Source organism: Capra hircus, unplaced genomic scaffold (assembly GCF_001704415.2).
Source record: "Capra hircus breed San Clemente unplaced genomic scaffold, ASM170441v1, whole genome shotgun sequence".
In the NCBI taxonomy this organism is placed as follows: Eukaryota; Metazoa; Chordata; class Mammalia; order Artiodactyla; family Bovidae; genus Capra; species Capra hircus.
This window is the reverse complement of record NW_017190005.1, coordinates 2331-14750: the sequence shown is the minus strand read 5'-3', so window position 1 is coordinate 14750 and position 12420 is coordinate 2331. Positions and strand designations below refer to the sequence as shown.

At 58.3% G+C, this 12420-nt stretch overlaps 1 protein-coding gene across 1 annotated transcript; it reads right to left on the bottom strand.

Annotated features, from left to right (window-relative positions):
* Window positions 1-8334: 8334 nt before the first annotated feature.
* LOC108634777 lies at window positions 8335-11500 on the bottom strand (the record flags this gene model as incomplete). Its single annotated transcript, XM_018045016.1, has 4 exons — window positions 8335-10030; window positions 10327-10751; window positions 10930-11143; window positions 11403-11500. Coding segments are annotated over 4 exons (1044 nt in total), but the record flags the coding sequence as incomplete, so codon positions are not given.
* Window positions 11501-12420: the final 920 nt, after the last annotated feature.

The window sequence follows — 12420 nt, the reverse complement described above, 5'->3', positions numbered from 1 at the left end:
AAAAGGATTGGGGGCGGGGAGGAGCAGGCGGTCCACTTAGGAGGTCGGGTTGAACGTGGACACGTAAACTGTACGTCAGAACAATCCAAGAGCACCAGGATCCTATGCCAGCACGGGAAAGTAGACGTATGACTTTGCATGAACCTCTGAGGGAAAAGAATCTGAACACCTGAAACGAGCATGACTTTGGAACGCCCCTCCCCGCGCGCCCTCCCCCCCCCCCCCCCCCCCCCGCCCAGACTTCATTTCTGCCATAAGGGTGGTATCATGTGCCTATCTGAGGTGATTGATCGTTCTCCCGGCAATCTTGACTCCCGCTTGCGCTTCATCCAGCCCAGCGTTTCTCATGATGTGTACTCAGCCTGTAGGTTAAATCAGCAGGGTGGCGATAGACAGCCTTGATGGACTCCTTTCCCTATTTGGAACCAGCCTGTTGGGTTTCCATGTCTAGTTCTAACTGTAGCTTCCTGACCTGCAGAAATACAGATTCCTCCTTTTTTTTCTTTTTTTAAATTCCCTAACCTGAGTGAAAAGCGACAGAGACAGAGAGAAGACAGATGGAGGGACGGACGGACGGACGGGCGGGCGGGCGGGCGGGAAAAAGACAGAAAGAAACATAAAATAATGAAAGGACCTATACCGTTCCACCTGTTGCTTTCCAGATACAAAGAGAAAACAGAGGACCGAAAGGACACAGTGTTGAAACTGTGAATTTGGAAAGACGGACATCCCCTTGGTCCCTTCGTACAACACCCCTGTGGGCAGAAGGGAATCCTTTCTCTTTTTCTCTCGATCTGGTCCTTCCAGACTTCGGAAACTCTCCGTGGAGGATTCTCATCTCCTTGGCGATCGTGATTGCCACAGGTTCCTTAGGGGCCCAGAGGGTCTTTCTGAGAAACGCGGGGATGCACTCCTGGAGACCCGGCTTCCGTCCCTGGGCCAGGAAGGCCTCCTGGAGAAGGACATGGCAACCCGCTCCAGGACCCGACCCTGACGTCTAGAAATCCGTCTCCTAGACTGCCTCTCCCTGCGCCGACTGGTGTCTCGAATCCGCTCCAGGGATGAACCTGTGTGTTTCCTTGGTTTCCCTACAAGTGCCTCTGAGGGGAAAGAAAATACCCGATGGCTCGCACCCCAGGCCTGCTTTCCCGGACCCGTCCATCGACATCACGGCCTCCTGTAGAGGAGATACGATCGCCGATTCACTGAACGGAGGATCTGTGCTCAGAAACTCTTTCCACGACATGGAGGCCCTACTACCGAACCTATTTCGTCCTTCCCTCCTTCTGGTTTTTTTTTTTTTTCCCCTTTCTTTTCTTTTTCTCCCCTTTTCCTCTCACGTCCATGCACACGCACACGCACAACGTGCCGTCTCTCACGTACACGTGTACGTGCACGCACTCACGCACACAGACACCAGCTCAGCTTTTCCTAGGTTCCAGGCAAGGGACAGAGGAGGGAAAACTGCTAGGGTTCGGAGTAGGCCGCCGTCCCCACCCCACTCCAGCCCACCGCACGTGAACCTCCGTGCCCGATGGAGTGTTTTGGATTCGAGGGACGACAGAGCCGGCCGGCGCCAGAGGAACGGTCTGCCCCTCCCTCCTTTTCTGTCTCTCTGAAGGCTGAAAGAGACGGGAATCCCAGACCGCCTGACCTGCCTCTTGAGAAATCCGTAGGCAGGTCAGGAAGCCACAGTGAGAACTGGACATGGACCGACAGACTGGGTTCCAGATTGGGAAAGGAGGACGTCAAGGCTGTATATTGTCACCCTGCTTATTTCACTTCTATGCAGAGGACATCGTGAGAGACGCTGGACTGGAAGACACGCAAGCTGGACTCGAGATGGCCGGGAGAGATAGCGATCCCCTCAGATATGCAGAGGACACCACCCTTATGGCAGAAAGGGAAGAGGAGCTGAAAAGCCTCTTGAGGAAAGGGAAAGAGGAGAGTGAACACGTTGGCCTAAAGCTCAACATTCAGAAAACGGAGATCATGGCATGCGGTCCCATCATTTCGTGGGAAATAGATGGGGAACCAGTGGAAACAGGGTCAGACTTTATTTGGGGGGGGGGGGGCGCTCCAGAATCCCTGCAGATGGTGACTGTAGCCATGACGTTCCAAGACGCTGACTCCTGGGAAGAAAAGGGACGACCAACCTAGATAGCATCTTCCAAAGCAGTGACGCGACGTTGCCGACTAAGGTCCGTCTAGTCAAGGCTATGGTTTTTCCTTGCTCACGGATGGATGTGAGAGCTGGACTGTGAAGGAGGCTGAGCGCCGAAGGATGGATGCTTGCGAACTGTGGTGTTGGAGAAGACTCTCGAGAGTCCCTTGGACTGCGAGGAGATCCAACCAGTCCGTTCTGAAGGAGATCAGCCCTGGGATTTCTTTGGAAGGAATGATGCGAAAGCTGAAACTCCAGTCCTTTGGCCACCTCATGAGAAGAGTGGACTCACTGGAAACAAACTCGGATGCTGGGAGGGATTGGGCACAGGAGGAGAAGGGGACGACCGAGGATGAGATGGCTGGATGGCATCACGGACTCGAGGGACGTGAGTCTGAGTGAACTCCGGGAGATGGGGATGAACAGGGAGGCCTGGCGTGCTGCGACTCATGGGGTCGCAAAGAGTCGGACACGACTGAGCGACTGAACGGAACGGAACTGGAGGCAGGCAGGAATGAAAGCCTCCTCCCACGGAGGGGAAGCTGCCAAGGGAAGACGGCTGCTTCGACGCACGTCCGTGATCCTCGCACGCACGAGCGGGGTTTCCTGGGTGACAGAAAAGGAGGAGACTCCTTTGGCCTGACGCGAGGCGAGTGTGTCCCTCGGCCACCCTCCCCACCCCCCCCAGCCCCCTTCCTCCGCACGGTGCCGAAAGGGGCAGTCTCAAGGTGGAGACGTGGAATGGGGGGATGGGGATGGGGATGGGGATGGGAAGAGGGGTGGGTGGGGCGGATCACCATTCAATGGAGAGAAGCTCGAGGCGAAGTCAAAGGCTCTGACTTGACTGGAAAGCTTTCTGCATTTGAATGAAGCTATCGGACGAGGCCCTGCAGGGGGAGGGTGGGGGAGGGTGGCGGTGGGGCCCACAGACAATAGCCCCTGCCTGCCTGCCTGCCTGCCTGCCGGCCTGCCTGCCTGCCTGCCTGCCTGCCTGCCGGCCGGCCGGCCTGCCTGCCTGCCTGCCGGCCTGCCGGGCTGAGGAGGCCCTCTGGCGGCGGCGGGGTCACGCTCCCGACTCCTGCAGCTCAACTCGGTCCCTTCAAGGAAACTCCTGGGGTGACTCCTGTCCAGGGAATCATCCAAATGGGCCTGTTTCTGAAAAAGGCCCGAGTCACAGCTGTGACAGATTCTGTGGATCTCTTGACCTGCACCCTCCCTCCCATCCTGTCAGATCCTTTGGACACGCTTGAAGAGGTCTTTGGCCTCGGCCCAGAAAACAGGCTGAGATAAACAAATACGTTTTGGTCTTTTTTTTTTTTTTCTTCTTTTGAACAGGGCGAAAACGATGCATGGCCGTGGATTGGAGAGAAACCTGCTCCCCTCGCGCGCCTGAAGGCAGGGAGTTCTCAGCGGGACAGAAATGACATTCAGAAATGAACCGTTTACACTTGGTGACTATGTCAGAACAAATAGTAACACCAAACTTTGATAAAGTGCTGTGATTTCCTTCTGGGAGGTTTCAGACCCCTCTCTATTGACCTTTAAGTCGATCATCAGTGTGTTGTCCGTCTCACTGCGACAAAGCCCCTGCTCCCATCCTAACCTCTCTGAGATCTGTGATTTCCACCCGATGGACAGAGTCATCACACGCTTAGATCCACCCAGCTCGTCACACAACAGCGTGGACGGGCACGTGCGTGCGTGGGCGCGTGGGCAGGTGGGTGGGTGGGTGGGTGGGTGCGTGGCTGGGTGCCTGCGTGCGTGCATGCGTGGGTGGGTGGGTGCGTCCGTGCGTGCGTCCCTGTGCCTTTCACCTTTCAGATGATGAACCCCGCCCCCTCACCTCTCCCGCCCCCCGCCCCCCCCACACTGCATTGTCCTTCGCCCAGCTGTGTCTCTGTGCCACCCACCCTCCACCACACCCACAACCACAGGCGCACCACACACCACACGCATGCCCGCACGCACACCCTGCCTGCACACCGCGCACACACACATCCCGACGCAGACACACACACACACACACACACACACACGCACACGCACACACACACGCAGCCCGTTCGCACCCCGCTCGCACAGGCCGCACACCACACACTGCCCCCTACCCCCTACACGCACGCACGCTGCGTTGTCCTTTGCCTGGCTGTGTCTCTGGGCCACTGTCTCTGCACGCCCCACCCCCTTCCGGCCACGGCCACGCCCACACCCACTGGCGCATCCCACACGCACACACCCATGGTGCCCACCCGACACACGCTCGGCCTCACGTGGAACCTATACACACACCGCACACATTACCCCTCCCCCCCCACACCCACGCAGCACCACCTGCGCGTGCCCCACCACACGCCGCCTCCTGCCGGGGTCCAGCCCCGTCGGATCCAGGGAATTCGAAGGTGGGGACGGCGTTGGCGTCCTTGGATACGTACATATCGAATGACAGAGATATAGAGAGATTAGAAACGCATAGTGTCGTAGGAAAATGAGCGGAGGAAAAGAGGCTGAATCCCTTGGGATTCGGCCAGAGAAACGGGGAGCAGGAAAGAAGCGACATGCGGGTATCAGTCTTTCCGGAAACGGATCCGATTTCTTTCGTGTGGGGTTTGCTTCTATCCCTTCTGTGACATATAGGGATGAATACAGAGTCCCGCGGGGGCCAGGAGTCCCGACCTTTCTCAGAATCAGGTGCTTCACGTAAATGTACGAGAAAAACAAACAAAAACAAGCAAACAAAAAAACCAAACAGGTCTTAGGGATGTGACCTAATCTTCTGGCCGTGAGGCCTGCTGACATGTGACGATCCTTTCTTTCTGATCCCCAAAACACTTCTGTGTTCCAAGGGTGTTTTTTTTCTTAAACCAGGCACCACCCTCCAGATAAAGTGACATTCCTGTAGGGTGAGGGTGTCGTGAGTTCCAATCGAGAAAGGAACGGATCGAACCCAAAGTTCACATGAGTCGTCTGAAAGGGGACTCCTTATGTCTCCTCGATGCTAGTTATATTCACGATAAGGGCAGGGAATATGGAGATGGAGCAGCAACCATCAGCCCAACCCACGAAAATCCTTTCCCCGATGTTGCCCTGAAGGTCTATGTCGTCTTCGGAGAGTGATGGAGTGACCTGTTTGCATAGCAAGGACACAGGGATGGATCACAAAGGACAGGGATCTGTTCCCAAAGAGACCATTCCTTCACTCAAAAAGTCTAGTCTTGCTCCCCTTAAGAACGACCCCTCTTTCCTTTTCTGCATTCCAACGACATGGATTCATCGATTCCCAGGTGCCTAAGGATATGGAGGCCTGGCGGCCATCGTGGACTCGACCGTGAGAAAAGCCCTGTGCTCGTGAAGACTCTCCAGAGACTCCCAGACTCTCTGTGCTGTGTACGGTGGAGAGGGAGGCGACGCTCGTGTGCGTCGTGGCGGGAGGGTGGGTGACCCTGTCACGCGAGCTGGTCTGTCGGCGGAGAGGTTTGACCTGAGACGCCCTCGTCACCCCCAGGGCCGAGAATGAGCCGTCGTGATCGGCCCGACACGTGAAACACCCTTCACCCACGTCGTTCCTGACCGACCCGCTGGACTCCTCATTTCTAGGGAGACTCTGGCTTTGGGGGTAGATGCTCGGGAGCGGGGGGTTTCCTGAGGCTTGATCACGCCTTTGCGTGTGCCAAGCCTCCTTCCTCGTGACCTTGGCCATGGGCGGAGTTCCTCACGCTGGCCCCGGCCATGACAAGTCAACATGTTGTGTGTAAGTGTGTGATCCTTTTTGTCTGGAAACTGTTTCAAAACCGTTTCCTAAAGGGATTGGAGAGAAACCTGCTCCCCTCGCGCGCCTGAAGGCAGGGAGTTCTCAGCGGGACAGAACCTGCCTTCACTTCTCAGGGGGACCGGGACGGTCCCCTCACCTCGTGCACCCCCAACCCCGAGCCCAGTCCCGGCCCCTCCCCTCCCCGCCCCACCCACCCACCCACCCACCCACCCAGACACCCACACACACATACACACACACACACCCACACACACACACACACACACACACAGGCGCGCGCGCACGCTCACCCGGACCCGGCTCCCACCCCCATCTCCCCAACCTCACACCCCCCCCCACCCCACCCCACCCCACCCCGCCCCTCCCCGGCGACGAGGGGGGCCCGGGGAGGGGTGGCTGTCTCAGCCCCGGCTCTGAGACGTCCTCTGGGGCACCGCTCTCGGCCGGGACGCCGGCCCGCCGCCCTGCCGCTCGGTGTCCGTCCCCATCAGCCGTGTCCCCGAAAGGCGCGCGAGCTCGCGGACAACAAAGAGCGCGCCCAGACAGCAACCGAAGGGTCCTCCTGAGCCCGACACGGCCGCGCGTACGGATCCACGTAGAGGTCGCGGGTCTCCCCGTCGGATGCACGAATAGGATCCACACAGCCTCGATTGTGTTTCCGCTTCGATGGGCCGCCCTCTCCGGAGAGATCGTGTGGGTCAGCAAGCGAGCCAGCACGGAAGGGAACGAAACCGAAACCGCAGCCAAGTCGAGGGAGCGCTGAGCCCGAGGAACTCGCCGATCCCGTGGCGTCATTGGCCACACACAGCCTTTCTCGATGGCAGAGAGAGATGTGGCACGGATCCCCGTGTGGGTCGTTCGTGCCCGAAACCACGCGACGGAGAGTGATCGTGTCTCATTCGAATCCTCTCTAAAAAGATACACCAGGTCCCATGAGGGAATGGTATCTTGGAGGGCAAAAGGGGATGACATGTGACAGGAAAATCAAAGTGGAATCGGCATCGCCAAGAGAGCGCCGCCCCAAAATAGAGAAGGGGAGGGCCGTGGAGGAAGAGGTCTGTGTCTCAGTCTGGAAACTCGGAGCACCTCCTGGGGAACAGAGGCCTCCGGATCATCGAAACAGTGTTCCCGACATTCAAGACCCCTATCACACACACCCTCCCCTTTCCCTACATCACTTGTGACGGTCTGTCTACCCTGGAAGAAGACACGGGTCCTTGTTTGCATGACAGTCCGTCATCATTGCTCTCAGGTCGCTTTACAACCTCACGGAGTTTCAGCTTTCTAAGCCCCCGACTCTTTCCTGGGGAAGGTTCCCCCGGTTTTTATTCAAACCCGTGTCCCTGCATGGCCATATCGAAGACCCCCAAATAAAGCTTTCTTTTTCTTTCTTCCCCCCCCCCCCTCTCTTTTCTTTTCTCTTCTTTTCTTTTTTTGGCGCAGCCGATACTGACTCTTCATGGAAAGACAAGAAAACTAGGTGATTTTCTGTGTTTAATTTCCAGGTGTATTGAAATATCATTTCCTTCGTGAAGGACATATGACATCCTTCGTTCTCATGTGTACAGAATGGGCACAAGAGGCACCTGTATGTTGCCAAAGAAGAATGACCACCCAAGCGGTAGCTCATAGCTTTCTCACAACCCATACAGATCATGACTGGATGTGAAAGAAAGGGAAGTCACTCGGTCGTGTTCGACTCTTTGCGACGCCACGGACTGTAGCCTACCAGGCTCCTCCATCCGTGGACAGTTCCAGGCAAGAATCCTAGAGTGGGTTGCCATTTCCTTCTGCCATTGGACGGGAGGAGAAGGATTCATGTCCACTGTCATGGCAACTTTCTCAGATGATCATGCTGCTGCTGCTGCTGCTGCTGCTGCTGCTGCTGCTGCTGCTGCTGCTGCTGCTGCTGCTGCTGCTGCTGCGTCGCTTCGGTCGTGTCCGAATCTGTGCGACCCCACAGACGGTAGCCCACCGGGCACCCCCGTCCCTGGGATTCTCCAGGCAAGAACACTGCAGTGGGTTGCCATGTCCGCCTCCAAGGCGTGAAAGTGAAACGCGCAAGGGAAGTCGCTCAGTCGTGTCCGACTGTGAGCGACCCCGTGGACTGCGGCCCACCAGGCTCCTCCCGTCCATGGGATTTTCCGGGCAAGAGGACTGCAGTGGGGCGCCATGGCCTTCCCCGGATAGTACCATACAATAATAATAACGCTGTTCATTAGAATCACCGTGCTCTTTGTGACGTATACAGTATAGATGTACCTTATCCGTGAAGTCGTTTTTTTTTTTTTTCTTTCCCCCTTACATCAATGCAATATCTTCCCATTTCTCCCTCCCCCAGCCGTTCTGTGATGACCGTCTTCCTTCTTTCTTTCTTTCTTTCTTTCTTTTTTGGATGGCCATCCATGGCATGTGAGTGGCATGAGAAAGTCTTTCTCTTTCTCTACCTGACTTATTCATTTGGCATCACGCCCTAAGTCACATCCATGCTATCACCAGACAAGAATGCGTTCGTTCCCGTGGCTCCGTGGGACATCTATTTCTACCTATCGATCGATCTCTGTCTGGATCGTGTGTCTTCTTTCCCTCTTCTTCCCTTGATGGACACTCGGGCTGTTTCCCTCTCTTGACCCGTGTGACTGATGCTGCCGTGGACATGGGAGTGCAGATCTCTCTCTGAGATTTCGCTTCCGTGTCTCTTCTCTTTAGATGTCTACCCAGAAGTGAGAGTGTTGGAAAGATCGATCACGTCTCGACCACGACTCTTTTCGAAGTCCTTCTGAGGGGATCCAGGGAAGGATCCATTCTTTTCCCATAGACGCCGTTGGACTCCCAGTGCGACCGCACGCGTCTCAGGGAATACGGCGGCGACCACGACGACAACCCAAACGCTCCCGCGAACGCGATGGTGCCCGAGGGTGTGTCCGCAGGACGACTCCCCGGTGCCAGCTTTCCACGTCCACGAGCCGCCCACCCCCCACCCCCCCCGCGGTCGTCGGCAAGTCGTCCCATCCACACGGAGCCCCGGTTTTCGTGGGCCCGGGTTGCCTGGGTGCCAGTCGATCCCCAGATGAATGGAGCGATGACAGACTCCTTGGGGACCAGAGCAGAGAGACGTGGAATTCTTTCCACGAGACGAGTGCGATGAGAAGAGAACGATGCGAAGTGGTGCCTGGGGAGCCAGGAAGAGTCGCACGGGAAAGAGAACATGTCAGACGAGAGGGGAGAAGGATTCAAAGTGAGTGGAGCGCGGCGGGGGAGACGGGCCCCGAAGATGCGAGCAGATGCCGGGGGCACTGCACGCCTGGACCCGTGAGCCTGCAGGGAGCCGAGAGGGATGGCCGTCCGCTGTCTGCGGGTCCGCGTGGGCCGATCTCCAGAGCCCGGACCGGGAAGGACTTCTTCCCGAGAACAGGCACGCTCACGGTCCCCGCGGGTCACGTCTCCACTGGGCTCTCAGCACTGCAGGGAGAGCTTCCCGCACTTCCGATGGCACGGTGAGCTGCGGTTTCTTGATCTCATCGACCGCGGAGTCGGCGAGCTTCCCGAGGGATGGGACGAGGTATTGGCCGACGGCGTCCCATCCTAGACCCCGTATTGCTTTCAAATCGTGGGACGTCTCTGATCTCTGTGGGGGTGTGCCGTGTCTTCACGGCTGTGCGAGCGGTTCTCTCTCCGCGGAGGAGGGGGCCGCTCTGCGGTTGTGTGTCTGGGCTTCTCGTGGCTGTGGTTCCTCTTGGGGAGCGTGGGCACTGGGGCACGTGGGCTTCAGCGGCTGCTGGGTGTGGGCTCAGCGCTCGCAGTGGCCAGGATCTAGAGCACGGATTCCGTCGGCGAGGCCTATGGGCTTCGTGGCTCTGTAGCACGTGGGATCGTCCCGGGCCGGGGATGAAACCCGTGTTTCCTGCGTGGGCACGGGACGGTTTCCTACGGAGCCGCCGGGGAAGCCCCCGTCCCAAACTCGAGATGGATATCCTGCCGTCCCCCGCTTGGGATGGGAGAGTTTCTGAACGATCAGGCCCGGAAAAGGGATTGCATCGTGAAGGGTTGACCTTCGTTTCTCACAGACCGGCACTCTTGCTGCTTCTTGAAGTGTCCTAGAGAAGAAGACATCGGATTCCACGTGAGATCAGCTCCTTTGACTAGCCACAACAAGGGGGATGGAGAAACACAACAGTTGGTTTCTTTTGGACGATGAGCCCCCCTCTGTGTGTGTGTGTGTGTGTGTGTGTGTGTGTGTGTGTGTGTGTGTGTGTGTGTGTGTGTGTGTGTGTGAGAGAGAGAGAGAGAGAGAGAGAGAGAGAGAGAGAGAGAGAGAGAGAGAGAGAGAGAGAGAGGCCTTCGTGGTTCTAAAGCAAGAAGCACTGAGGAGTGAAGACATTCTTGAACTCACATCGTTTCCTTCCTTTCCGTCGTGATGGTCCAGTGATGTTTGGAGGACGACGTGGACTGTTTCAGGGTAGATGCTTTTAGAAGGCTGTGAAGGGACTTCCCTGCCTGGTGGTCCAGTGGTGAAGGATCCACCTGCCGAGGAGGCAGGGGGACAGGGTGTTTTCCACCGAACCCCTGATCCGGGACGATGCCACAGGGCTCCGGGCAGGTTCGACACAAACCTACAGAACGGACGGTGCCAGGCGTGAAGGCGAGGGCACACGGCCCGGGGACTCTGGACGAGGGTGACTGACGCGGACGGACACTGCCGTCTCCGTCTCCGTGGAGGTGGGTTGTGGCCAGCACGCTCCTCTGGGGCAGGCTGTTCCTAGGACCGTTGGGGAGCGTGCGCGTGCATGGGAGGAGCAGGGGACCTGAGGGGACTCTCTATCCTCTCTGCTCCACGGGATCCCCGGAACCCTCATCTGCTCCAAGAGAGGATTCGTCCCGTGGAAAGACAGACCCACACGCGAGTGAACCTCATTTCTGGTTCCCTTGGCTTCTGAAAGCGTGACGCTCCGGTTCGTGCGACTCTCTGGCTTTCTGTTCTTCCCGAGATCCCGGCCTGCTCACTGGAAGGACACGAGGAGCCGGATGAGATCTCCCTCTGCACGGCGGCGGCTCCAGCGTGCGCACGTTTCAGCGGCCACGGCTTGCGGACATCGCACCGAGAGCCGAAGCCCCGCCCGGTGGGACAGACGCCTGTTTCCACGACGGGGGAACCGTGCTCGGTGCGGGAAGCCCCATCCTTGCCCCTGCCTGTTCGATCTGCAGGGCCTCTGCAAAGAACACACGCGCCCGATCTCGTGACCGATCCCCTTTTCGGAGCCAGCCCGGGGCGTCGTCTGTTTCCCGGGCCACAGGCACACACTGGCACTGGGGAGTGGTGTCGTTCCTCCTCCTCGTCCTCCTCCTCCTCCTCCTCCTCGTCCTCCTCCTCCTCGTCCTCCTCCTCCTCCTCTCTGCCCCCACCCTTCCCCCCGCATGCAGGCTCCCCCACACCCCCGCCTGGCCCCGGCCCGTCCGGGTCTCCCCCACCCGCAGAAAAGGCCAGGGGACACATGGTCCCAGGACGACGCGGTCGAGAGCCAGTGGCAGTCCGCTGGGATGCGGGGAGGAGAGACGCCCGAGCGTACCTAGGCCGACACTGCCACCGTGTGGGGTGAGAGGCCGGTGCGAGGAGAGCTCAAGAGTTCAGAGGAGGAGGAAGAGGAGCAGGAGGCAGAGAGGGAGGCGGGGGGTGGAGGGGAGGGCCAGGCTGAAGCTGTCTCGGGGGCGATGACGTGGAAGAGAAACGTTCCCCTTCAGAAGGGCGCTCCGAAGAGAGAGCGTTCCGGCGGGACCTTGAGAGCACCTTCAAGCTGGGAGCGGGGTGGGGTGGGGTGGGGTGGGGTGGGGGAGGGAATCATCCAGACGTAGGAAAGACACCAGGCACAGAAGGCGAGACCGCTTCTTGACCAAAGGGAATCGGATGCTTTTCTGTCCACGTCTGTGCTCCATCCTCAGACTCTCATGGGAATCCAGCCGGCCGGCCGGCCGGCCGGCCGGCCAGCCACCGTCGTGTCGCTCCTTTTCTGTTCTCTCCGTGTTTCATGGCGAGTGAGTGAGAGAGTCTTTCGATGGTTCGCTAGGATGTGTGAATGTCGTGGGACCATGGTACTTGTCAGCCGTGGATGAACAGAACGGCTTCGGCTTTCAGGGTGATCCTGAACTCCCACGCCAAGGGAGGCCTGTGTGTCCCTGTGTGCTGGAGGACACCGTGCTACCCACATCTTGATCTCGGACTGAACACAACCACCGTGGGGAGGGTGTTCGTGGGTTGGCTTCCTTTCCTTTCCCTATGGCGCTCACCTGACCGTCCTGCCCACTCTTTGGATCCTTGATCTCCCCCTCGCCCTCGAGGCCATCGGTCCTTTTCTCTCTCCTCCTCCCGCTCCCCGTCCTCCTACTCACCCTAGTTTCTCCCCCCGCCTCCCCACTCCCCGCCCCTCCACACACACGCAAGTCCCGCTCTTCTCAAATGGACCTCTCACCGACGGCCAACGTTTCCTTTCGC